General features: G+C 39.5%; 1 protein-coding gene across 2 annotated transcripts in view; it reads left to right on the top strand.

Annotated features, from left to right (window-relative positions):
• Positions 1-27,312, top strand: part of tpk1 (thiamin pyrophosphokinase 1) — a 363,180-nt gene that overhangs the window by 310,573 nt on the left and 25,295 nt on the right. For both annotated transcript variants that reach the window (XM_061713901.1, XM_061713900.1), the window contains exons 5-8: positions 3,155-3,227; positions 5,592-5,687; positions 12,128-12,274; positions 20,505-20,613. In XM_061713901.1, the coding sequence (XP_061569885.1) occupies positions 3,155-3,227; positions 5,592-5,687; positions 12,128-12,274; positions 20,505-20,613 (425 nt within the window). The remainder of the gene's footprint in view (positions 1-3,154; positions 3,228-5,591; positions 5,688-12,127; positions 12,275-20,504; positions 20,614-27,312) is intronic.

The following is a 27,312-nucleotide window of genomic DNA, read 5'->3' as shown; positions in this document are numbered from 1 at the left end:
TGCTTATTTGTCTTAAAGCGTGCGTGTGTGTGTGTGTGTGTGTGTGTGTGTGTGTGTGTGTGTGTGTGTGTGTGTGTGTGTGTGTGTGTGTGTGTGTGTGTGTGTGTGTGTGTGTGTGTGTGTGTGTGTGTGTGTGTGTGTGTGTGTGTGTGTGTGTGTGTGTGTGTGTGTGTGTGTGTGTGTGTGTACACAGATTATGTACAATTGCTGTTCCGTTTGTCTTGGTGTATCTTGTTGGTGCAAATCAGAATGAATAGGAAGGGGGAGAGAATAATCCTTATGTATCTCTTTCTTCACCCGACCGGAACACAGCCCTTGCTGCGAAGCACACAAACACAGTACCTAGCCAGCCATAAAATAGTAATGTCAGACCTGTTAATGCCTCTAGATAGGAGCAACTACGCCCCTACATGGCCTTGGCCCTCACACATGAGCGCATGCACACACACAATCACACAAACATAAATAAATGGAATAAACAGGGACTCATCTTTGTCTTTTTGACGAAAGGTTCCCGTCAATAGTAGTTTGTAGATTTCTAGCATCTAATATATGCAGAGCCTGAAAGCACCAAGACTTCCAAACCTTCTTCACAGTTCAAATTTACAACTGTGAAAGTGTTGATGAGATATATATTAACTAAGTATTTTATTCCAGTTTATGCAGGAAATAACTATTACTTTGCTTTGTGATAAATGTGTCTGATGTCTGTGTGGAAATTCATGGTTATATGAGTCTTTAACCATAAGAAACTAGGGTTTAGTGAATTGAACTTAATGCCTTTGTGAGTTTTGATTTTACAAGCAGTAATCCCCATCCTTAATGGTAAGCTCAGGCCCCCTAAGTTTCTCGCATTTGGCTGTGAAATACTGATAAAAAAGAAAAGAGAAAGAAAGATGAAAAAAAAAGTAAGTCTGAGCTTAGTTCTCAGATGTAAATTCATGCACTTGACTTTGCTGGTGTTTATATCCGATTAGCACTTGTTGTCCTTGGCATCGCTGTCCCACCTGTAAAGAGTCCCGTGGAAATACTTATTTTATAATATTTTACGAATGCAAGAAAAAACAAGGCTTATGTTAAAAAATCTAATTTCTTAGAAGTAAAAGCCCATTAACTTGAATCTTAGCAAACCAGACTTCAACCTATAAATATATATAATCTCTAGTATTTATGGTTCTACCGTCATTGGCAAAAGTTGCTGCTCCCTCGTTTAATAGTCATAGTTTCGTTCAAATTTTTTAATGAACAATAAATTATACCTTTTTTTTCCTGACTGCCCCCCTTTTTTTTTTTTTTTAAACAATATTGAATTCAAATGGAAAAACAAAACTGTGCTGATTAGGTGCCCCATGATCATCAGTGGCCTAGAAATAGATATATTAGCAATTAGCAATGACATGAAGTAGTTCTATGTATGGCTTTATTTCATTTCATTTCATTCATTTCATTATTGTCATTTTTGGATATTCACTCATTCACAGCTTTTCAGTTGTATTGAGGTCCAAACTTAGATCTACCGGTGTGACTTGGATCATTTTCCTGTTGCATGACCCAATTTTGACTAGTGTTTAGCGGTTGGACAGATGGCGTCACGGCCTCTAGAATATTTTGGTACACAGAGGTGTTTCTGGTTGACTTAATGACTGCAAGGTACCTGGGTCCTTTGGCTGCAAAACAACCCACATCTTCAGCTCTCCATAGCTTTGTTTTACAGTGGATACGATATGTTTCTGCTGAAATGCTGTATTTGGTGTTTGACAAATTCTGGGCATAGTTTTGCAAACATTAGTTCTGCTTATATGTTCTTTTTCGACAAGAGAGCCTTTTCCTGACAACCGCATTACTTGTTCAGTTTTTCTTTTTGTTTGTCATGGACTTTTAACAGGCTATGTGAAGGATAAAAGATCAGAGATGCAGCTCTTGGTTTTCTTTATATATCATTCTCAGAGCATTAGATGGTCTGACCTTGTGGTAAATTGTCTAGGATGTCCACTCCTGGGAAGATTGGCATCTCTCTTAGATGCTTTCCCCTTGTGAATACTCTCTCAGTGCCGAATGTTGAACTCAGAATATTTCTAAATGCTTTTATAACCCTTTCCAGGTTGATGCACATCACCAATTGCCTCTCTGAGACCATTTTTTATGCTTTTCCCAGCTGGCATTAACACACTGAGCACTCCAGACCGGCAAACTGCCAAAAAAAGCTGCTTTTCTTCAGATCTTCTTACCTGCTGAGGATAAGATCATTAAGGGATTATGATTAACGGCACTGGGCTGCAACTTAATATTGCAATTAAATTTATTGACACCACAAAGGGGTCCTTAGTATTGGCCAAATTATTTATTTTTGGGTGGCTTTATTTTTGCTAAGTATAATGGCACAGTGAAAGGGGTTTTTCCCCATGTATGTTTGTATTTGTGTAAAATTAAGACCCATTACAATTAGGTTATTTCTTTGTCTTTTTACACACCAAAAAAAGGATTAAAAAGAGGGACACCAACACTAGGATATGACGGTCTGCTTTCCTGAATGTGTCGCATTACTCTTGCAACGTGCTGACTGATCATAGATGGCAAACATTTATGAAAACATTCATTTCCACTGGTCACAGTGTCATCAATCTGATGAGTTTACTAATTTGAAGTGATGGAACAGTGTCTGATCAACAGCAGGTACATGGAGCTGTATTTGTTTGTGTGAGAGAAACAGCAACTGTCAGAGATCTGTTTATTACGTTGCATATGACTAATCAGCAAGTTTGCCCTCAGGCCTGTAATTACTCTCCCGTGTTGATGTGGCTCGGTTCATCATGCTGTATGTACCTAATTATCAGAGCATAAATATGAACTTTTGCTTCCACGTGCTGCTATGTTTGCGCTGGTGCACTTTCCCATCAATCTTTGTATATCTTCAGTCCGCCATGTGAGTGTGGCGGGGCCAGGATCAGCACCACAGAGAATCACCCTGTCAGTTTCCATGTCTCTTCGTCTTCCCCGGCGGCGTCACTCTTCTCCCTCGCTGCACAGATCAAAGAGCTGACACATGCCCTAATGTCGTCTCGCTCCGTCTTTCCTCTATCTCTGGCTCACGCTCTTCTTCAATCTTAACCCTCTCCCTCTGTCACTCACCATTTCTTTCTATCCTCACTTGCAGCTTTCTCCCCGACTATATCAGCGGGGATTTTGATTCCATTACCGCAGAGGTCAAAGCTTTCTATGCAGACAAGGTGAGTGGAATAAAGCTCGCTCACACAGGTGTACACTCAGACGCAATATGGCTGGCAAAAACAATATGACACTCAGAACAAAAGAACTCCGGATGTTTTGTCTGATTTTGTGGGAAATCAGTATTGGGATCCTAAGCCTTCACCTGTGCTGCACAATGGTCTCAGCATATAGGAAGGTCTATTAAACCATTGACTCCCCCAAAGTAGGTTCTCTTCTGGCAAGGTATGTCAAAAAGGGCTTATACTTTTGCCTTTTGAACGCCTTTTGAACGAGGTCTATTCTAGTTTTTTACACAACCCTTTTTTCTGTGATGTACTTGTCATATAATATAATCACACAATGTGTGAAGGACTTAGTAGTTAGTGTTTTACCTGCTGTAGACGGCATGGAACGCACTCAGTTTAGAGAGGAAGTCTGATGAGAAGCTATGAAACAGCTATTCAGAATGATGGCCATAGAGGAGCCAATCTGAAACAGCTGATGCCTCAGAAAGGCAACATCTGTTTGTTTGTTTTTTTGTTTTTGTTTTTTTTACATCAGCTAATCTATTACTATCCAGTGCAAAAATTAGGGGGGAGGAATTCATGATGAAATTCATATTTATTCATTCAAAACTCCCTGCTTCTTGGTCTGTGTGGGCAGTTGCCCTCTTGGCCGCCTTGGCGCTGAGGGATGTACACAGTATCTCAGCTGTTATACAACTGTGCTGCTCTTGTTCATGACATTATTAGTATTATTTGATTATTTTGTTTTCAGGAATTGACAAATCATCCCTTTTTTAAAAACATCTTTTTTCTGCTTGTGAAACCACACATATTACATTATATGAAATATACAGTTCAAGATGTGATATGGGAGTTAATTTCATAGGAAGTTAGCAAATAAATGCAGTGTTTGAAAATAAAGGTTTGTGATCCTGAAGGGTCCATTTAGAAACAACTGCAAGTAGAAGTAAAAAAAAAAACTGTCAAATAAAATTTGTGTTGCACAAGATTGTGAAATAAAGCAACCCGTCTTTTCAAGTGATGTTTTTTTCTCTTTAGGAAAGTATAAAAAATGTTATATTTTGATAGCCTTGTTTAGCTGAAGTTCTCCGAACTGTAGCTTTTTCACTACTTCAGCCAACCTCTCTATAACCCCATCGCAAAAAGTAAAATAAACTGGAATATCCTGTGTCAGAAGGCTGTATAAGCAGTGAAATGAATCCAGAAAAATAAAATGCATAGATGTGATGGTTTAGTAGGCTCATTCAGTAGGGCGTTATATTGATCCGAGCACCTGAGGTATCGCAACCTTTGTAAATTAAACATAGCAGGAATGAAGCAGAACCCATTCATAGTCTGCTGGTTACATTATACATCACAGTATTTACTGCCTGTATCCTTTAATGTCCAAAAGTGAGTTCACGGCTGAAATATCTATGGTTATTAGAAGAAAGTGCTAATTAACTGATGAGGGGGTTTTTCCATTGTTTTGGGGGCACAATGTCAAACTGTAGGCTCATTTGAATAATTATTGATGTCACTAGTAACCGGTCTTGTATGCACAAGATCCAAAGCTTAATCGTGCATGCACTCCACCTTTCAACATATGGACTTTCCTGCAATAAACATGTCATTCTTCTTTGCCTGTTCTCCATTTTCCCTTCTCTGTCGGTACCTCAAATACTAGACTCCTTTCACAAATTATCACACAGGTTGTGTGGGAAAAAAAAAAGAGAAATGTCTTTATTCCTTGAGAGAACACACTGTTATGGTAATACACCTGAAGCGGAACAATGGGGAAAGTTTGATGCGTTCCTTCAGAGATTTGCTGCAAATGGTGAATAATTCTGCATAAATGGAAAATGGAGAGAACAGAAAAGCATTCACAGGGGAGGGGGAAAGACAAAGAGATGCAGGGATGGAGAGATGATGATGGAGGAGGAGGGGAGCGAAGGGAGGATGATGCGATCAAACAGAGCGAACAAGTTTTGTGTGAACTCGCTGTTCTGTGTGTGCGCTAGCGATACGGGGGAGTCACAGTGTTTTAGGAAGAAAGTGACACTGAAGGAGAGAGAGAGAGAGAGAGAGACAGAGAGAGAGAAAGAAAGCCAGGGCATGGTTGTTTACCTAGATTTTGTAAGGTTAGGGCCACTCACCGGAACCTTTACATTATTCAACAACACAACCCGCAGGCAGCCAGACAGCACTAAAATACTGATTCATACCCTTCTTTATGTCTCCATCCCTTCCTGCTTTCGTTTTTGTCCTCACATTCCTTATCTGTTCCTGGGTATTGGCTTTGCTATCTAGTGTGTGCACAAATATCGGATTTTGTTTTGTTGCTGTTGTATGTGTTTTAATCTCTCTTTATGTGTACAGGGGTGCAAGCTGATAACGACAGCTGACCAGGATCTAACAGACTTCACAAAGTGCCTGGCAATCATGGTGGAGGAGATTAAAAAACGCCAGTTACAGGTACAGTAGGTGATGCGCACATCATATTCATGCACACATTAAGTTATGCACTTTTGCAATTCAATATATTTCATTAAGGTAAGAGTGCGGCATTTTTAGAACTACATTGTCTAAAAAAAATGGCTGAGACGTTTATACTTTCATAGCACTTGTTTCTATGTGTAACGGCGGTTAAACACCTGATTAAACTAGTTAAGCTAACTTATTTAAAGGGGACATTACATGTTTTGTTTTTTTTCTAACTTATTTAAAGTGCTGCAACAATTGATTCTTACCTTAGACATCATTCTAAGCTCCCAAAAGAGCTGTGCAGGGTCTTATTTACTTTGAATGCAAACTAACCATGATGCACCCGTGTCTTGTGACCTCTACGATGCAAGACTTTATTTAGAGACTTTTACTAACTGCGTCATTCATGGGGCAGTAGGGATTGCATTAATTTGTCAGCTTTTGGTCACGTAATGGGAAGGACATCTTCTGACTCTGCCTTCTGACATCACCATCCCAGCCAAAGGGGAACAGAAATATAATCGGTATAGCATTAAGATATATGTGGACACCGTGTTCATCTTTGGTTGTGAGGACGCAGGGGACATTTTCCAGCTGGAAAAACAAGGACATGTAAGACGGAATCATCTCATTTAAGGAAATGGCTTCTTCTAAAGTAATTACACACTCTGTGATGCTATGATGGGCCATCTAATGCCTGGTCCCCGGGCCACTGTCCTGCATGTTTTAGATGTCTCTTTGCATCAACACACCTGATTCAAACAGTCGTCACCAGCTTCATCATCAAGTTCTGTACAACTCTGTGACACAGCCATTTGTATCACGGTGTGCTGAACCCGGGTCGCAAATAAAACATGCAGGACAGTGTATCCTGATGACCAGGGTTGGGAAACACTGATCTAATGTCCACTTTAACCTTTTACAAAGGTTATCTAACGAGGATGCTCACTCCTGATAACTAATTTCTCCCCCATTAGCCCACAAACTAAATAAAGTTGCTTGCCAAGTTTCCTCCCTTCATGGCGTGGGCCTTTTTTGAAGAACTCTTGCCCTTCGGAGACACTTTCTTCAAAACGGTTGCTTCACATTAGCATACTAATGTCATGAGAAATCTTTATTTCCTACATTGTTAGGGTTATTATTAGAATAACCAACAGCAGGTGTAGCTCTGGGTAAGTTCTCATCTACAGTCTGCTGATCGTTTAGCCCTTAAGTAAGGAATTCAATCCTCAGGTACTTGAAAGGAGTTGCTCAGAGGTCGGTAGAGTCCAACTGTGTTTCACTGCCGACAGTTCCCTGGTGCCAGTATGTGGGTGTGTGGATATGAAACATGCTCTCTGCTGGAAAGAAACATCCATGTTCACTTAAAGTTTCCTGAAGAAATAAATGTTGAAAAGCATCCTTGGAATAACATTAGCCACTTTCACACCTACATACAATATGCAAAGTGTGATTTGCCTGTTTCGAAATTAAATATTTAAGTTTTTTTTTCATATTTGTTTAGCCATAACAACCTGATGTCCAAGGCTCTGGGATGAATAACTAGCCCAGCAGCTTTGGCTCATGCCCAGCTTGGGCAAATATACGCAATGATCTGATCCGGATCAGTTTATACTTTTATACTTCCACGCTATGTCACCTGACGGCCCCAGAAAATCTTCGTTGAGGGGATCAGTTATGTATCTGTCTTCACTTACTTTCTTATTGGTCGCTTTTGTGTGTTTTGTCCTCTGTGTTAGAATTTTTACGCTTCATCCTGAGTGCGGCTCCAGTCACTACCGAGTCTTCCAGTCACCCCCCAAGGATAAAGCCTGATAAATAAACAAAGAGAAAATGCACAAGTTAATGAAACACCATCAACAACACACTAAAAAACTGGCAAATACACACCTCATCTCATATGTACACATGCTGCCGACTTGTGCATTTTCCCTGTTTATTTGGCAGGCTTTATCCTTCACACCCATGAATCTTTTTTTTTTTCTCAGCTTGGCTAATAATCTGCCTTTGTGCTGTGGCTGAGTGTTTGTCAGGCTCTTATCGTGCACAGGCAGACAGTCAATCAGTTTTCAACCTTTTATAGCAGTTTCTGACGAGTGCTCTTGTTTCTTTGCCAGGATCTTTCCTTTTTTTTTCCTTTCTTTACCTACTATTACTCATCCCCAAACTTTTGCTTCCTTGGGTGCTTATAATAGGGCTAGATTATATAAAAAAAACCTCACATTTTTACACTAACATATTGTTGTAATTCCTTTTATTCGGCGTCACTAACTTCCGTTTGCTAAGCAAGTTTAAGTGAAAAAAATTAGATTTTTACTGAGCATCAGGTTTTTTTGAGTGCGTAATATTCTTCATATTTGCCATCGGTGCTGTACTGCTGTTCAATATGCAAACCCCAAGTTCAAAGTGGAGCAGTTCTTGGCTGTTTTGCCTTGCATCAAGATGCTAGCCTGTTCAAATTGTATTTTTTTTTTTTTACATGGATGTTGTGTGTGTTAATGACAATGCATTGGTGCTTGTGTCGTATGATGTGTGTAATTAAGTGTGTGGTGTTTTGTGGTTACGTTGGATGCAACCGCCCGATTTGTACAAGAGCTGAAACAGTCAGAGGTGAAGAGACGCATAACGCGAGTTCAGCAACAACTCGTGGTTGCAACCAAAACTTGGTGCTGGTGTGTTGGGTCAGTGTTGTTCAGCAGACCTCCACCAGTCCACTGGATTCACTCTTCAGCCCATCAGGAACCATCCAGCCCACCAGCCCCCCATGGATACTGATAATCCCATAATAGGGAATATGCTCCCTACTCCCAGACTTCACATCTGCTTCCAGCACCTACAGGGTGCGTCCTCCCACAGTTCAGAAACCATGGCAGGCGCCACCCCCTTTGACCCTGAAGAGGATGCAGGAACTGAGTAGGTGGATTGGTGTGTGTGTTTGTGTGTGTGTGTGTGTGTGTGTTGTGTCCTATAAGAGGGTTTCTGTGTGTCCACTATATATTGTGTCTGTGGGGGGGTTGGGGGCTGTTTTTCTGTGCACTTGCTGTTGTGCTTTATGAATCGGTACCAACAGCTGGTGTTTGTGTCTGTTTGTGTAACTAGTTTGTTTCTCTGAGCTTCATCATTAGAAAGCAGTGCCACTGTTTTTATTTTCTTCAGTTCATATCTAGTTTTACTTTTTGGCATCCTGAGTGAAAGGATGTCAGTTGTTTGCGTGGATCTCAAAGTCATTGCTTCGTGCCCGACTCCCGAAGCCAATCAGAAGCGAGGACAGCTGGTTCTGTAGCGCCAGCTTGTTAAATTTTCCTCATTCAGGCATGAGATTCTTCTTGGCCCGCTCTTTGGTTTGTTTTCAACAAACAAACATGAAATATGAGCAAGTGAAACCTTATACAGGTATACGATGTTTGATATGCGTAGCTGATAGAACAGAAGTGTTGATGGAAAGTGAAGATTGAGCAAGCTGGTGTATCATTGAAGGCTGAAAATACTAGTCTTTTTTTCTGTTTTCATTGTTTCTTGATCTATTTCATCATTCTTTTTACTTTTCTTGAGAATTGTGTCCTTGAGTTATATCACCTTGCTTTCAATTTTGACCTTAAGTTTGCTCTTCTGTGATGCTGCTCACCATCAGTTTGGTCCCAACACAAACGTTTCTTTCCGGCACAGCTTTAATGCAGGGCCAGGCTTCCAGCACAGGTCTGTATATGTATGTGTTGCGTCAGGTTCAACGGTTAACAGAGCCAGTCCCACTTAAATTAAATAGAAAAAAATAGAAGAAAATAACTCACACTGAGATTATTGTCCTCATCGTCTCAGGCCCTCATGAGACATTGATGGGCCCATTAAAGGACACGGTTCCGGGGCTGCAAGTGGATGCTGTCTGGAAGTTTGTATATGGCTCAAAATAATCACGAATGCATTATTTACCTCAGTCTCTATAATGTTTTTGTAAAGGCTATAACTCCCAGCAGTTTTTAAAGTCACTAAGCATTTTTTAAGTGTTAAAGAAGAGCTACATTTTTACCTAGAAATACATGATTTGGGGGTTTTAGATACAAAGACGTGTAGCATGTGAAGAGTTCAAAAGCAGATTAAGACTTTGTTGGTATTGGTCTTTTCATTGGATTTAAAGGTATTAAGGTGAAGGATGTAAACAATTAGAGGTCTTATGATATTAAAATCAGGCGAAGAAAAGTAAACATTTAGAAATATCCTCTAATGTTTACAGTTACCCTTGGATACTAGAACTTTGTAAATGAATCCAGTAAAATTTAGATTACGTTTTGTCTTAATTTTCATCAAATCATCGAGATGTATCTGGCAGCAAGATTTGCATCTTCACTACTTAACAGCCTCTCTTATCTCCATCACTTTCTCTCTGGCAGAGCCGAGTTTGTTTACCACGTGTTGTTTACAGTTTAGACAACGTCTCCACATGTAGGCACGCCAGCCAGATGCTGAAATAACCTCAGTCTCAGCTCTCACTTTTGCTTTAACTCCATCTCCTGAGCCAGGAAATTAGTTATGACACATTTAGTGTGGTAAATTTCTTCCTGTTATGAGCTCAAGCACAAGTTTGATCCGAGCTCTTTCATGTGCTGAAAGACATTTAATACACTGAAGTAATAGCTCAGTGCTGTCAAGCCAGCGGGAAATTAAAATTAATTTCTGAGTGGCAAAATGACAAGCAGACACTTCAGGAGGTTCCTGTGCAGTAATTTAAAATGAGTTAATGCATGCATACTGACAAGAAGAAAAAAATGCATATCTGTCATTTTAACAAATGGCTGTAGCTCTTCTGATAGCAGTTGTACACTTGTGTGAGCAATTTATGAAGAATATGCCAGAAAAATTATTTATTTTGTTAATATAAGGAAGCGATAAAACTCCATCCACTTTGTCGGCTCGTAAAGATGACGGTACAAACAATCACATACATCTGTCACACCCTCTAATTTATAAAATGAGAATTGAAAGAGAAACATTAATTGGTTGTGAGTAGAAAAATCATAGCTAGCATTCTAGCATCTTCAGCAGATATGACGTCATCATACCAAGCTGATCACATGACCTGCACTTGATGTTGCCAAAGTATGTGAGGAGAATACGCAAATGTTATCTTTATGCCAGAAAAAGAAAAAACTAATTTGCTTTTGAATAACTTTATGGCAACGCTACAGTCACCACATGAATCTACAAGCAAAGACCAGGTTTTTTTTGGAATAACATACTACTACTTTGGAGAGACAAACGGTAATCATGTGCGTTTGGTCGTGATCAAACACAGCGCTTCAGGAGTAGAGCCTCATATCCTCTGTGAACCTTGCTAGTGGTATAATGTTTTCTTTGTTGCCTCAGGGTCTGGGCAGCTCAATTGATTCAATCATAAATTCTGCATCTGCATTCTGCATAAACTTTAGCTGTAAATGGGCCTTTAAACAGAGTAATGATCCTTTGTAAACACACAAATCAACCAAGGAGTAACTAAGAAAGAAGTCATTGAGGGTTGTGGGATGAAGACAATGTCCTGATCTGAATCCTATATAAATGTTGCGGACGGACTTAAAACAGTCCGTACATGAGGGGGAAAAAAACAACCTTAAATTTAAGGCAGCTGAAAGGATTTTTTCATCTTTTGATATTTTTGCTGAATAAGTAATTTAATGAATTGTTGCTCATGTGTGCCACCTTTATCTTTTGGCACATTTATAAAGAGCATCAAAAGCTTGTTTGTTAAAATGCGCTAGAAAAGTGTTCACATTTCTGTGGGATATGCTCATTCTTTCAGACTCTAAAGTCTGACATTGTTGATATTGTTTTGGTCTTTTCGTGGGATTTGAAGGTATTAAGGGAAAGCTTTGGATGCTGCTCAGAAAAAAAAGAGGTAATAAAAATATTTTCTCTTCTTAAGTTCTTTATTTTCTATTTATTTTTAGAGGCCTTGAGGTGAAAACATTGAAGTGTGTGCAACTGATGAAGCCTGTGACAGCACTTCTGCTTTGCGGACTCTGTTGGGTTTTAAGGCTGTCAGCACTGGTGCTCCTCTACTTGGGGACTTAGTCTAAGAATGTAACTGCTGAGAGCTGTAAATATCGTAGCGGATAATGTGTGGATGAACCCTATTTCATCTCTGAGGTTGCAGAAAATACTTTCATTTTATTTTAAGTTATCCACTTAGTTTGTTTTGAATTACATTTCAAGTGTTCTGCTCTTAACTAATCAAGTGGGTGTATAAAATGTCTATCACAATCTGTTTTGCTTTGATCCAATTTCAGCACAACTATTTTTAATGTTTTTTTCTGTTCAGTTTTTTATTTTCCAACAGCCACCTCTGCCACATTGTCATGCATTTACCGCAAGTTATTCAAGCAAAGAAAGCAGCAGCCTCCTGTCAGAGGGCCACAGCACTGAGGTCATCTTTGTGTTTCCAGGTGGACACCATAGTGATGCTGGGCGGCCTGGGAGGCAGGATTGACCAGACCATGGCGTCGGTTGAGACCCTTTACCATGCTATGTCCATGACTCAACTCCCAACTTTGATCATACAGGAAACAAGCCTGGCGTATCTACTTAGACCCGTAAGTGATTACATCTACAACTACAAATCAGAAGTATCTGGGACAAAAATGCTATTTAAAAGCATTTGTTAAAGGTAAAAAAGACAATAAAAAACAAACAAATCACTTTTTTTTTTTTTTTTTTTTTTTTTTAAATACAAGAACTTGATGTTGTTAACATAAATCCATTGCTGCTTTTCAATCTTTCACCATTTCTGAAAAAAAGTTATTTTACCACTTTATGACATCATTCCTTCTCACGACATTTAACAGAGGTTCTGTCATTGAAAATATTGAGCAATGAGGTGACTGAAGGGACATTTTATGAAATAAAAAGTATGTCTTAGATTGCCACAGTCCAGGGTCATTGCTGTCACGGAAATAAGGGGGTTTGTTTGCATCCGTTTACGCAGTCTCTGTTGGGGTCAGGTCAGAACTGCAGACATGTCGGCTTTAAACCCAAAACCTCTTCTTTGGACGTACATTTTGTCTGTAACGTGCAGAATGTTGTTCTGTATTGTCTTGTGCATTGAATGTGTGGACATCCCTGGAAAAGATGCTATCTGGAAGCCAGCATATGTTGCTGAAGTCTCTTCAGCCCGTCCTCCTGTTGGCGATTGGCTGAAGCAGTGTTTATGGTTTGGGGATAGGCTGCACTCACTCTGTTTAAATTTTATGGAGCGATGGCTGTTTCTCTTTGGCAGTGTACTCACAAGATGGGCAGCTAGGGTAATGGTGATGACATATTCACTAAATGTGAACATGTTCTGAGTTTTGCTCAGAACTGCTTACCCTACCTTTAACTCTGCTGTCACAGAAGTGTAAATGAACTTTAACGAGAGCAGTGATAAAACCCCCTACCATCACCAACGCCAGCTTTTGGGGCTGTTGCTAGCAGTCTGAGTGTTCCTGCTGGTCTTTAGTTCAGAGCACACCGATAGTTCTTGTGGGAAAAAAAACCCCTTGAATATTGATCACGAATATTGATTGATCTGACCACAGTGCATGTTTCCACTGTGAGATGGGGCATCCTAGATGCCTCTTAGCACCAGCAGTGTGCAGAAGGTTAATATAAGAGGGTCATTTCTGTACAGTAAAGTTGAAAGTAACATTTGTGAATTGAACTTTATATTCTATTGCACAACAGAGGTTTCCCTAGGCAATTTCTCACGTTAAAGTTTTACACAGCCTCGTTCGCAGATCCAGCAAATGCAGCTTGGTGTGAAGCTGCGTCCGGGAAAAGATTGGCACGCTGTAGAATTATACTCCGATCTGAATCTGTGATATCACGTAACCTTGCAGATCTGAATGGTTCACTGCATGATACATTTTCAGACAATTGTGTGAGAGGGTTGTTGTGTTGGAGTTTTCTGTTTGGTAGACACTCCAGACACTTCAAAATCTGCTCTCAAACACAGCAAAAGTTTTGTTTCATAATATCTCCCCTTTAATTCAACTTTTGTCCACTTTTGTGCATTTCTAACTCAAAACTAAGTATAAGGTATACAACCAGTAAAATATCTACTGCCATTAATTCCTTTAATGACGACATGTGAACTTGAGGAACAAAATTCTAAACTTTCAAAGTACATAATACCAAATCTGAGCAGAAGCAAACAAACCCCTCATTTTGGTTGCTTTCTGACCAACCTTCACATAATGTGACGTCCTGAATTAATTTTCCTTGGAGTCTCAGGTCTTGTCTTTGTCGCTGTGGCTGAAGTTAACTGAGTACATGAACCGATGCCACTGCAGAAATTTAATTGGAATTTATTTCCTTTTAATGTTGCCACACATGACGAGACCTGGAGATATGCGTCAGGTTTTACAGGACTTGTGGAATGTGTGTCTCAGTGCATCTCTACCCTAAATGACTGCTGTCCCAAATGTCCTTGGAATGAACTGCAAACTTGAAATAAAGGAATAATTGTATATTAACAAAGATGAAAGAAAGATGAGATGAAATTGACGAGTAGAAACGAGTAGAAATAAAGTTTTGTTTTTTTTTAATTAACATACAGTGCAAACAACAACAAAAGACAACATCTGTGTGTGTGTGTGTGTGTGTGTGTGTGTGTGTGTGTGTGTGTGTGTAAATAAGATGATGAAAATAGATACATAAATTGAGAATATTAATTCGAGAGTAAACAAATAAATAATTATCATATAGAGTGGTGTAGCATGATATCATATAAATATAGCATAATATATATTGTAATATTCTAATATAACATATTTTTTATAAAATATTATAACATATAACCAAATTGTATCACCATACTATTATATATAACAATATAATACTATAGTTTAACATCCCATGAGATTTCATAACTTAATATAATAATATGAAACAATATATCATGATAATGCCAGAAATAATTACCGTATTAGAGTTAGAATTGGTCATTTATGTTTTGCAATGGGGGGTGAGGTCAGACCGGGGCGTCAGGGAAGCGAGCACGAGGCCCCCACCAGACTCCAGTTGCCCGACCGGGAGCCCCAGCAGGAGGCAAGTAGGACGGCAGTGAAAGGAAAGCCCCCCTCCCTTTTTTTTTTTTTAAGTATATATATATAGAAATAAAGTATTAGTAACTCTGCAGTTCAATAAAAGTCAGAGTAAATGTAAGAATAACTTTTCCTCTTTTCAATGAGGATTTTTCCAACTTTTTTTTTGAGGTTTTGCTTGCTTAATATACAAACAGTACACACAGCGCGAGACCTTGAATGTTTTTTTTCTTCCCAAAACTGTTAAATGACTGCTGGAAATCAAATTATTATTTTTTTTCTTTTTTAGTTTTTTCCCCTTCTGATTTCTGATTCCATCTTTAATGGTGAATACTTTGTTTAATACGGAGCACACACATACTCCCGCTTCCCTGCTCTTAATAAAGTCCCAGCTATGCTGTTGTGAATGAAGAAGAATCTCTTAAGATGCTACCACACAGATGTGCTCTCATTCTTTCCCTTTCTTAAGTTATTTCTTTTCGAGGTCCTCTCATTACGCTCTGATGACACCATGGTATACCTAAAGCAAACTTCTCCCTCATCCACTCTCCATACATCTCGTCATTATTCCAAAAGCCCGTTGTCAATTGCTGCTTCATACTTCGACACCTCCAATTAATCTTACTTCACTGAAGGTAAATTAGCCTCGTTTGTCAGCGCAGCTTCAATTCGCCAGCGCCTGATGAACACAGACGTCTGTACATGAAGGTGAGCGTAACCTTCGAAAGGCCCAGCTCTATTTGTTCCAGTTACATCCGTAATTGAAGTGTTTACAATTTTTGCCAAACTTCCTTTCCGCATATATTCCGTTTGTATGTTTGGCTTCAGGATTTAGTGGTACAATAATTATACTCAGAGTTTATTTTCTGTGTGGAATCTAGATATACCCCTATAACTAATAGACAAGTGTAACTGCTGTGCTCATCCATTTAGCAAACTTGACAACTGTGAAATATACCAACCAAAACACAGAGAAAAAGTTGGAAAGCTGTGCAAAATGTAGATGAAAACAGAATGCAATGATTTGCAAAACTAAAAAAAAAACATTTTATTTACATTAGACATTGAAAGTGAAACATTTTTCTATTTCACGAAAAATGGTAGCCGATATTAAGAATTTTCTGACAGCAGCATGTTTCCAAAAAGGTTGAACATTAGTAACAAAAGGCTGGAAGGGGATGTAGTCCTAAAGAGAACACCTGGAGAAACACCAGCTAACAGATTATATCCATTGTTAACAGACCATGACATGATTAGGTACTGAAAGAGTGTCGGTAGGATTGGCTTGCATTTCTAAAGTACATTTTTAATCGTGTTTCTCATTAAGCCATTCACACAAACACACTCGCACAACAGCGTTTGTTACACGACTGCACACAGCACACTTTTTTCTCCCTGCTCTCCGCCAGTGAGCCCATTGCGGGGCAATCGGGGCTTCAATGTCTTTCCCGAGAACATGTGACGGGATCGAGATCGATTCCCCGGCCGTCTGGTTAAACAACAACTGACACCACACCGATTCACAGTTAGACGGTAAAAGACACATTTTAGAGGTTAAGTCTTTCAGCATTAATGAAAGACAAAGGCTTTCTCCTTTCAACATCTATTGTGAGAAAAATATGAGTTTATGAGCATTACAGATCATTGCAATCTGTTGTTAATTACATTTCATAAAGCATCTCAAAATTTTTGCATTTGTAGATGTATAATATCCTTTTAAAGCATTTAATTAAATGAATGCAATGTGGGTCTTGATTAAATCAGAGCATGTCAGAGTCACAGATATGCTCTAATTTAATCAGGGTTGCTCCTATTTGTCTCAGTTTTTCATTCACATATAAGGTGTGCAAGTGCTACTATGCTATTTCTGGGAAGCATACAGAAGACATACAAGTGTTTTTTTAAGCTGGCTCAGGACTCAGGATAATTCTCATGTTATTTATTATGCAATGTGCTGTGACATATTGGGCTGCGAGCTTTTTTTATTTGGAGTCCCTGCACAACAACAGGATGTTTTAATCAATCCAAGTCCCGAGGTAGTGCTAAATTTATGTAATTTGGATCTGAAAAAATGCAAGAAAGAAGGTGCATAGAGTTCAACAGCTTAATTTATTTTTTTTCCTCTTGTTGTCGACTCGATTGAATTTCACTTAGACGGCCGAGCAGAGACACATTTAGAAGCAAATCAGTTTGTGGAGACATCTGACACAGCCTTCTGTCTGTGTGGTAAGACACACAGTACACAAAGCTGCATCAGCCTAATGCATACTGTAAAATCTTTCAGGCAGACAGACCCCAGCTCTAAACGGAAACTTTGTTTACCCGATCCTGTTTTGAAGCGTGAAACTTATCCGTGCACTCTTTCATTTTTAATGACAAATTGTGATCCAGACCTCCAGACCAGACCTCTGTGCCAGAACAGCCTACCAAAGATGTAGCACTTAGACATAAAGTATAAATGAGGTAAGGAATTCAGCCAGGTGGTGGTCTGTGCCAAAGTGAATAATTTAGTGTAATATGTGCAGCAGTAAATAAAAAGGAGATTTTTTATTTTTTCTTCCGACGAAACGACGGCCTTTTTTCCCCCTAAACGTGCCCCAAAAGTCACCAAATTTTGTACGCAAGCCAAGCCTGGCGAAAAATGTGATATTTAATGGTTTGCATTAATGGGCGTGGTAAAATGGTTCAACAGCGCCCCCTAGAAAACTTTGTGCCTCAAGCTTCACAATACGGTTTGACGTACATGCACGAAAATCGGTACACACCTGTATCATGTCCCAACTTAAAGAAAAGTCTCTTGGAGCCATGGCCGATACCGAACAGGAAGTCGGCCATTTTCAATGAATTGTGTAATTTTGGCGCAATTTATGCCATTTTCATGTGTCGTACTTTAAAGGAGCTTGAGGCTCCTTTTAAGAAATGAGACTCTCTAGCGCCACCCTTCACCACGATGGCCGTTGGGGGTACTGCAGCCAACAGTGAAGCCGGCACGGGAGAACGGGGAGAAGGTGCATGCAGTGTCATGTGACGTCACATCCGCAGGACAGCGCGGGAAATTCAGGACCGAATTGCAGCACATTTTGCAGCACACAGCCTGTTCAAGGCAACGGAGAGATACACTAGAGGAATCATTCTTTTGGGTTTGGAACACTTCATCTGACATTATTACTAGAAAACTTAAAATGTATACGGATTTTTTTCATAAATCCTGCCACAATCCGGTCTCAAGCTCCTTTAACAAACTTTAGTTTTTAACAGTTATATAGACATAAAACTCGCTCAGGAGACACAAAAGATGTTAACCATGAAAAGTTATCAAAATATAAAACTTCAACGTTAAACAGGAAGTGATGAGAGTAGTTGATTGGTCGATAATTGATAGATCACATTTTCTGCCATAACTTTTAAATGGTTTGACATAAAGACTCGTGGGTGGTTTCATCTGACTTGGTTTTGAGTCCTTGACCATAATTGGTGTAAATTAGCCCCGCCCCTTCTTCTGATTGGTCGATATTTGATAGTCCCTATTCTCTGCCATAACTTTTGAACGAGTTGTGATAAAGACATGTGGGTGGTGTCATCGGACTCGGTATTGAGTACTTGACCCTCATTGGCCTGAATTAGCCCCGCCCCTTCTTCTGATTGGTCGATATTTCATAGTTCCTATTTTCTGCAATAACTTTTGAATGGTTTGACATAAAGAGTCATGGGTGGTGTCATCGGACTTAGTTTTGAGTCCTTGACCTTTATTGGTGAAAATTGGTGAAAAATTAATGTGCTGATCGAGCTAGAGTATGCCTTTTTTGTCATGTTTGTCACTTAAGCTTGAGTTATGGTTCTGCGTCAAAACGACGCCATGCCTACGGCGTGTGGTACGCGTCGACGCGTACCACACGCCGTCACTGACGTGCACCTCCCGAAAATTGTAACTACGCGTCGAGGCGACGCAGACCACACGGAGACCAAGAGGGCTGTGATTGGTTGGCTTGGTAGCAACGCATTTCCGGTTTGAAGCAGTCGTGAACTTTCAGCGCTCTTTTCTTCGTGTATGTGTGATTTTTTTTTTTTTTTTTTTTGTTTCGGTTTTTTGCACAGTGGTTGTCCTTATGTTTTTGATTCACTGTGACCGGAAAAAGTCTGATAAACCATTCAGGAAAAGATCGCAAATTAGTGGTCACGGGGGGTACTGCACCGTGGAGAAATGGAGTGACGGAGAAGTCCGAAGGGTTCACGACGGTCACGGTGACGGCGTGTGCTCTGCGTTGGTTTGACGCAGAACCATAATTCAGGCTTTACTCTTTTTGGGTAATTTTACTGTAATCTTTTTCTGTGAAACTGATTTATTATGTCATGCCCAAACCTTTTTTTTTGTTATTTTAGTCTTAATCATGATTGTTCTTATTATCTGTGGGGAATTAAAGTAATGAAATGCTTTTTTACTTTTGTAAATATACAGTAACAATTTAGTAGATAAAGTTATCCCACTTTAACAATTGTATTCCAGTATTCAGTATTGTAGTGTTTTTTTTTTCCCAATTACTCTTAAGTGAAGTTGACATTCACATGTTTTTATTCTGACACTCTTTTATTCTGACACCACATAGACACTGAGGTTATGTTTAGAAAACAACCTCAGGATTGTTTCTTGAACACCAAAAGCTCCAAAGCTTAGCTGTTGCCTATTATTCCTTCCTTGTGGCTCTGCAGCTCCAGGAAGCCCATCAAAGAAAACTCTATTTGAAACACATCACACTTTAAAGTTTTCAAACTCCTAATTGGCTTTTCCTGTCCTTGCAGTATTTATGTCACTATGATTCATTCAGTTGACTGACAGAGTAGCATATAGCTGCAAACATTTTGTATTGGTGACTTAAGCATAGATGTAACATTATTATCACATTTCAAGCTTTTTTACCCCCTTTTTATTTCCTGCAACAGCCACAGGCTTCCCTTACCAAATGTGAGCACTTTAATGAGGTTGGGTTGTGTCTTTTCTTTTCTATTTTTATTGTTCTTCTCTGTAAACTTTGCTTTGACCTTTTTATGTTCCAGCTGTATTCTAACCGGTGCTTTCAGAGCAAAGCCATTTCTCAACCTGAAGAGTGGGACACTACCTTGAAACTACTTTGTGTGGTCCTTTTACTTTTTTGTCTCCCAGTCCTAGTTTCTCAGAGCGTTATGGTGGCATTTCAAAATGCCGTCATTGTTTTTCTAAGTAGAGCATGTCTTGAAATATGTCTCTGTCCCTCAAGAGGATCTCATTGTCTCTCTTTCAGACACCATTAAGAATTACTTATTGACACTGCCAGCTAGCCTCTCCACCTTTAGTAGATATCATTCTTTGTAATACACTGAAATATATTACAGTGTGCTCTACCTATTAGGTTAAAGTGAAATATTTATTACAGTGCTCTTCAGGTTTAAAGGTGGTTGCTTGTATAGATACCGGTGTCAGTAAATTCTTTCGAATCTCCGTGACACACTGTACAACAGACTGTAATTCAAAATGGCAAAGTTGTTTTTAGGGAATTGAAAATGGGCTAGAGTTTTGACAAGTGTAATCATTTATTTTAATGAGTTTTGGACCCTAGGTGTGCAAGCTGAGTTTCTCAGTCAGGGCCAAAAAAGTTTAAGAAGTTTTCCTCCTCATTTTGTTTTTTGTTTTTCTTTTCGTTTGTCACATTGCGTTTTTATGCATTTGTCCACATTAATCCATTTCCACATTCATGCTTTGTGCTACCAGGGCAACCATAGACTGGGGGTGAACACAGGTCTGGAGGGGGAATGGTGCAGCCTTGTTCCTGTTGGTGGACCCTGCCACACCATCACCACGGGACTCAAATGGAACCTGGGTGAGTCCTGTTTACACCCAGCTATTAGTCTCTGTCACGCTTTTTACTACATTTCTTTACATGGTCAGTATGAAAAAGGGGGCACATGGCAACATATTACGAAACCCCTGCTGATGGTGTGAGTAGCTGCTTATTTCTTTAATAAAAACATATAGGAAGCTGTTGCTGATGTAACAGATGTTACCATCAATCTTCATCTTTAAGGAAGTTATGGTTAGAAGGAAGTCGTGAGTGACTCTGATTAGAGGTCATTTTAAAAGTCACCAATTATGCAATTTTGATGCCTATTCATTTTGATCAAACACCACAATACAGTCATTTTTCTCTGACTGCATCTCTAATGAAGATAAGTCCAGGTATTGGGACTACTTAGTAGGCATGGGACGATATGAAAATTTCATATCACGATATTAGTGGACAAAAATATCACGATTACGATATTATCACGATATTAGCGTGTCGCTTATAAAATTCTTAAAATGCAAGGAAAAACACTAACCGTGGATCCACTGGTTCCTTCAGAACATTTATTCTCAAATCATTCTCAACACAGTGACACTTGAGGTAGAGAACAAATAGTGTACTGTAAATGTTATGCATTACAAAGTGTAAACTATAGTACTGCTACCGGTACTTATTTGAACTTTCTTTTTTTGTAAGAAAATACTTCCCTGAGAGTCGAAAGAAATAAGTGACAAATAGAAATAAAGTGACAAAGTAGAGCCAAATGCACACTGATTGTATTACTCTCTGAAACTTTAACAGTGGCTGGCTGCCTGCTACTTAGTACGGCTCTCTGGAAAAATAATAAAATAAAGGCACTGCTCTGTAGTATACAAAATAAAAGCTGCATGGCCAACACAAAGATTGAGTGAAAATAAAGTGCCACAGTAGTCAAATGCACACGGATTGTACTACTCTCTGAAAAAATATTAAATAAATAATAATAATTAAAGCTGCAAGCAGCGATGAACGGGCCCTCGCACTCACGTCCACCGCCCCCATAAGCATATCAGAAATGACACCACCCACGACTCTCTATGTCAAACCATTCAAAAGTTATATCAGAAAAAAGGGACAACCAATCAGAAGAAGGGGCGGGGCTAATTAAGGCCAACGAAGCTTAAGAACTCATTACAGAGTCCCATGACACCACCCACAACTTCCTATGTCAAACCATTCAAAAGTTATGGCAGATAAAAGTTTTCCGGGGGGCGCTGTTGAGCCGTTAGGCCACGCCCATTAATGCAAACCATAAAATATCAAATTTATCGCCAAGTCTGGCTTGCATGCAAAATTTGGTGACTTTTGGAGAACTATCAAATATGGACCAATCAGATGAAGGGGGGGTGCGCTTGTTGGCGTCTAGCGTCGCCACGGTAACGCTTTCGAAAGAGAAAAGTAATGCGTGTGGTCGCAGGAGGGAGACGCACATTTTGATGTATAACACACCTGGGTGCACGTTACGGTTCGGGCTGAATTAACTGCCGAAGGAATGGCATAAATTGCGCCAAAGTGACAAGATTCATTCAAAATGGCCGACTTCCTGTTCGGTTTCGGGCATGACGCCAAGAGACTTTTCTTTAAGTTGTCCCATGATACAGGTGTGTACCGATTTTCGTGCATGTACGTCAAACCGTATCGTGGGGCTTGAGGCACAAAGTTTTCAAGGGGGCGCTGTTGAGCCATTTTGCCACGCCCATTAATGCAAACCATTAAATATCAAATTTTTCGCCAGGCCTGACTTGGGTGCAAAATTTGGTGACTTTTTGGGCACGTTAAGGGGGGCAAAAAGGCCATCACTTTGTCAGAAGAAAAAAAAAAATAATAATAATAATAATAATAAAAATTCCTGCAAATACAATAGGGCCTTCGCACTGCAAGTGCTCGGGCCCTAATAAATAATATTAATAAAATACATGAAAAAAAATAACACTGGCTTCTACCTGGCTGGTAGCCTTGTGTGACCAAAAAAAAAAAATTAAAAAAAAAAAAAAATTGGCGATAATTACAGTACCCCACGATAACGTTATCGCGGCCGTTTTTTATCGCGATATACGATAATATCGTATATCGCCCCATGCCTACTACTTAGCTGTGTAGCCTTTAGAAAGCTACAAAACAGTGAGGGAGGGTTGATGAGAGGGGAGAAGGGGAGGAAGGCCTCAGTTTGCTTGGAAGCACACAGATAGGACTCTAGAGGAATAGAAAAAGGTCATGTGGTATGATGAGCCAAGATTGACCCTGTCCCAGGGTGACTATAGAGGATGTGAGGCGTGTTGGGTGAAGTGATGCCTCGTGCCAAGCGCACGAGCCCGTGGGAGCAGTGATCCGGGGTTGTTCATCTGGTCATACCTTGGTACAGCAGCATTATGGGCCAAAGAAAGAGGTGAGCTGTCTAGTTGGACATCCTAAATGACCAGGTTTTTCCATCAGTAGCCATGTTTCTTCATTGATGGAATATTTCTAGATGATGATGAAAGGATTTAATGGTCTCAAAGAATGATTCAGAGAGCTTTGTGAATAATTTTCACACATGCATTGAACGCAACAGCCCAGACTGTAGCATCTTGAAGCAGCCATTTCCCATTACTACAAGATCTGGGTGAGAAAATAATACAATTCTGCCTGGGAATAAATATTGTGATGTTACATAAGCTTTTCAAAACGAATTAATGAATGAATGAATACCTTTATTGTCCCCATAGGGAGATTCAGTTTTTCAGCCAGCAACAGAACAGTTAAGAAGAGTTAAAATAAGTTAAAAAGAGTTAAGTTAAAAAGGAGAGTAGATTAGTTAGCAATAAAAACAGTTTAAGAGAATAAGGTCTCTGCATTTGACCCATCTCTAATTAGACTAGAGAGCAGTGGTCTGCCATATAAACAGCGCCTGGGGAGCTGTTGGGGTTGAGGGCCTTGCTCAGGGGCCCAGGGTGGTTGACCTGGGTTGCATTCTGGGAGCTTGAACCTGGTCCTCCAGACTCCAGTCCACTTCTGTAACCACTAGGCTGCCACTCCCCGCAGAGTATGTGCCACAATCAAAGCTAACGCTGGGCCGACAGAATATAGGTGTGACTATACTGCAGTAGCCAACGACGCAATACAATATTTCAAGTCTACTGAGAGTGCAAAAGTGATTTGAGCATCCTTTCTAATAAGAAAACCAAGATGTTTACTGTATATTGTTAAGGAAACGTAAGATTTCATGCAGAATTTTCCATTTACGGTAACTGAGATAATTTGAGTTTAATTTACCTGAGTCAAATAAAGTTTCAGTTTGAGCAAGTTTTCTTTGTTGAAGATATAAAACATGCCCTTAAGTGATTTACGTATCCTTGAGCATTATCTGAAAATCCAGTCAGACACTAATCTGAGGGCCCCTCTGGTTTTTCCCCACTCCAACCCGTATGGCCAGCTGCGCTCTTAATGAGTTGGCACAGACCAAACTGCCACCCATAAGAGGGGGACCTGGACCTTCTGTCAGTGGGGTTGCATCATCTGTGTCTTCTTCTCTCCGTTTCTGTATGTGCATATGCACATACACTTGAGCGAGCACATGTCTGCTTGTTTGAACATGTTGCTATGCGTGTTTGAATATGCATGCGTATAACTGATCTCCCACCCCTGTTTATCAACTTGTTCTGAGTGTGTTGTTGTTCCGCTACAGAGTGTTGTACAGTATATTTACTTGGCCCACCTGTGAGATGGCCTTCTGAATAGTAATGAGATGGACTTGATACATGAGAGTCCTATGCAGATTAGCCTGCGATAACAAGATGCATAATAAACCACATGCATATTTAGCAGGCAAGAAGTAATGGTTTCTCTCTGGGGTTGGGAGAAAGAAGCAGAATAAGAAACAAAAAATTAGGAACACCATTTGTTACTCTTCATGTTTGCTGCATGTGCAGCGATACAGGAATGTACCTCGCAATACCTTCTTCCTCTGATGTGTGTTTTTTTGACTGTATGAATTTGTATGTACAGGAATCTAAATGCAGCCTGCTTGGGGAAGCCCATGTCAGAGAAGTGCCATTCTCACATGACTGGATGGTTCTTTAGAAGTTCATTGAAATGATGCCCCACACTTGCGTTCAAAGCTTTTCTAGGATAAAAAATTCATGAAATTCCTACAAAAAATGAGTTTTAGGATGACAGCCATTACAGCCTTGCTGGCTCGAAGGAGATTTCTCTTTTGCTTAGATTGAGAGGTTGTTTTTTCTTGTGGTTTCAAGAGTAAATTTCTGCTGCGATTCAAGTTGTTTTGATCTCGAGTGTACGTTTGAATGAATGTATCTGCTTATAGTATTCTACCGTGTTTTAGCAACATTGGCCAGTTCAGCTTGCGTTAGCGTGACTTCTCAAAGTATCTTCTATGTGTTTTTTCCCAAATGTATGTTTCCATTGAAGTGTAAAGTTGTACGATTGATCTCAGAAAAGGCAAATCTCCTGAAGAGAGAGGTAAAGCGTAATTGTGTGGCTCATTACATCCTCAAGAAAAAAACAGATGCTATGAGCACATTTTCAAGGACATTGTCAAGAAGGTAGCTGTTGTCCTGTGTCTCAGTGGTATCTTAATCAAACGTGTTACCAGGATTTCAGAACGACTTCAGGAAACGATCAACTCATGTAAAAAGAGCTCATCATGTCTCTTTGAAAAAGATGTGTAACATGCATGATGAGAATCAATTTCAAAAGAAGGTTTGGTGGGCCAGAAATAGTTGATGGGGATGAGCTCGAGAACAAGTTGATTGTCAGAAGCAACCAACACCAGGGCAGTTAAGTAACCTCATTTTGCTCGTGTTGATTTCTCTTAGTGCGCTCTACCAATAAAGCATACCTAATTACAATTCCAACACTCTGACCACCCTTAACCTGACACTTTATGTCCGCTCTGGTGTAAAAGCAATTAGGCAAAACATGCCAGGAATTTAATGAGATGACAAACTAAGAAGAGTTTGTTGGTTTTTTTTAGCTCACCATGTGATTCTCAACTTGTACTGTAGCTGTGTTAAAAAAGTGGATTTACCTTTTCGTGAACTCAACACTTTTAAGATCCCATCCACTTAATGGATATGAAATGCAAGCTATACCAGCATCCAAGCCTTCTGTCTGGTAAACAAAATTATTCATAGTTGAAAATGATGTCTCTTTCTCTCTGATGCAAAATAAACATAATTAGAAATGTCAAAACTAATGCTAAAATAATGAGTTAATGCAATGTCTCTTTGATGTTATTAAAATTTGTAAAAAAACAAACAAAAAGAGAGAAAATGTGTGATGAGATTCCTGATCCACAGATTGTAGTGGAAATGCATCCACAACCACAGCTGTTCAACAAGCGCCATATAAGTCAAAATCTGTCTGTGCTCTTTAGATCAGTGAGATTAGCTCTCACCAGGGTTCCTCTGTCCTGCTGTACCACATGTCAGCGAAGGACAAGTCTAGCACAAACAGTGTGATTCTTGCTGATTTGTACAAGACTCTGTTCAGGGCTAATTTGTAAAAAAAACAACAATGCAACCTTCATCAAATGAATGGTAGTGTTCCACTTAGCCAGTCATGCTAAGTAAGACGTTGGGACGGTAGAGGGAATGACTAAGTGTTATACTGCCGGGATAGCACTCTGGGAATAATCAATATGTGGAGCTGAGTGTTGAAGGTAAGGTAGGGACACCTGATGGAAAAGCATTACAGTAATCCAGTCTGAATGCAATAAAAGCATGAACCAGTAGCTCTGTATTGAAAGAGAAATGGTCTACTCTGGAAATGTTCTCGTGATAGTTTTGATGTGAGACTCAAAACTAAGGTTTGAGTCAAGGATGACATTGCAGATTGCTATGACTTTTTCTGATTTTTAGAACTGATCATCAAAGCATTTTTTTCCTCTAGAAAGTATTTTATCAGTCATAGTTTGATGCATAAAATATGGTCATAAAAGGTTTTGGACTCATCTCATCTGGAGACACGGCAATCTAAAGGTTTATCATCTGATGCCCCGTCTCCTTTTGACGTCTCCAAGAGAAAGCATTTAAATTTGAAATGTAATTGGTCCTAAAACTGGCATCACTGTTAATTTTAGGCCTCCTAGATGTATATTGTGCCATACTGACAAGGAATTCTCTGTTAGTAAGATTTTAAAATATAGATAGAAAATATAGATTTTAAAACAGACTGCAATGTATGCCTAAAAGCATGGTGTGGTCTGCTTTATCAAATGCTGCAACAGTAGCAACTTTTGAAGAAACATACCGTATTTTGCAGACCATTAGGCGCACCGAATTATAAGTATTACTGTAACCATCATAGAAATGGACAAAGTTGAAGAAAATGTGGGGTTTTTTTCCTACTCAGTCCTTGTCTGTTCAGTGAATATCAAAAAAACAAATTATTGTTTGGGTAAAATCAGAAAAAGTATTAGTACAGCAAAAAAAAAACATAGCAGGCAACTTCTCCCGACAAGTGTATTTTTAGTCTATGGGAGACCGTGCCTCTTTGTCCCCTTGTGTCTTCATTGTTCTGAGCCACTTTATTTTACAGACCCAGGACAGTTTTTTGTTTTGTTTTTTTCTCCCAGCGGATACAGAGAACTGACCATTTGGGGATTATGAGGATATTTGCTGAATTGGATTAAAAAGAGTGGGATGGGGCTCAAAAAAATAGTTGAGACTGAGTCAAAGTAGAAAAAGGCTGAATTTC

This window comes from Cololabis saira, chromosome 22 (assembly GCF_033807715.1).
Source record: "Cololabis saira isolate AMF1-May2022 chromosome 22, fColSai1.1, whole genome shotgun sequence".
Classification (NCBI taxonomy): Eukaryota; Metazoa; Chordata; class Actinopteri; order Beloniformes; family Belonidae; genus Cololabis; species Cololabis saira.
This window is presented reverse-complemented; position numbering and strand designations above follow the sequence as displayed.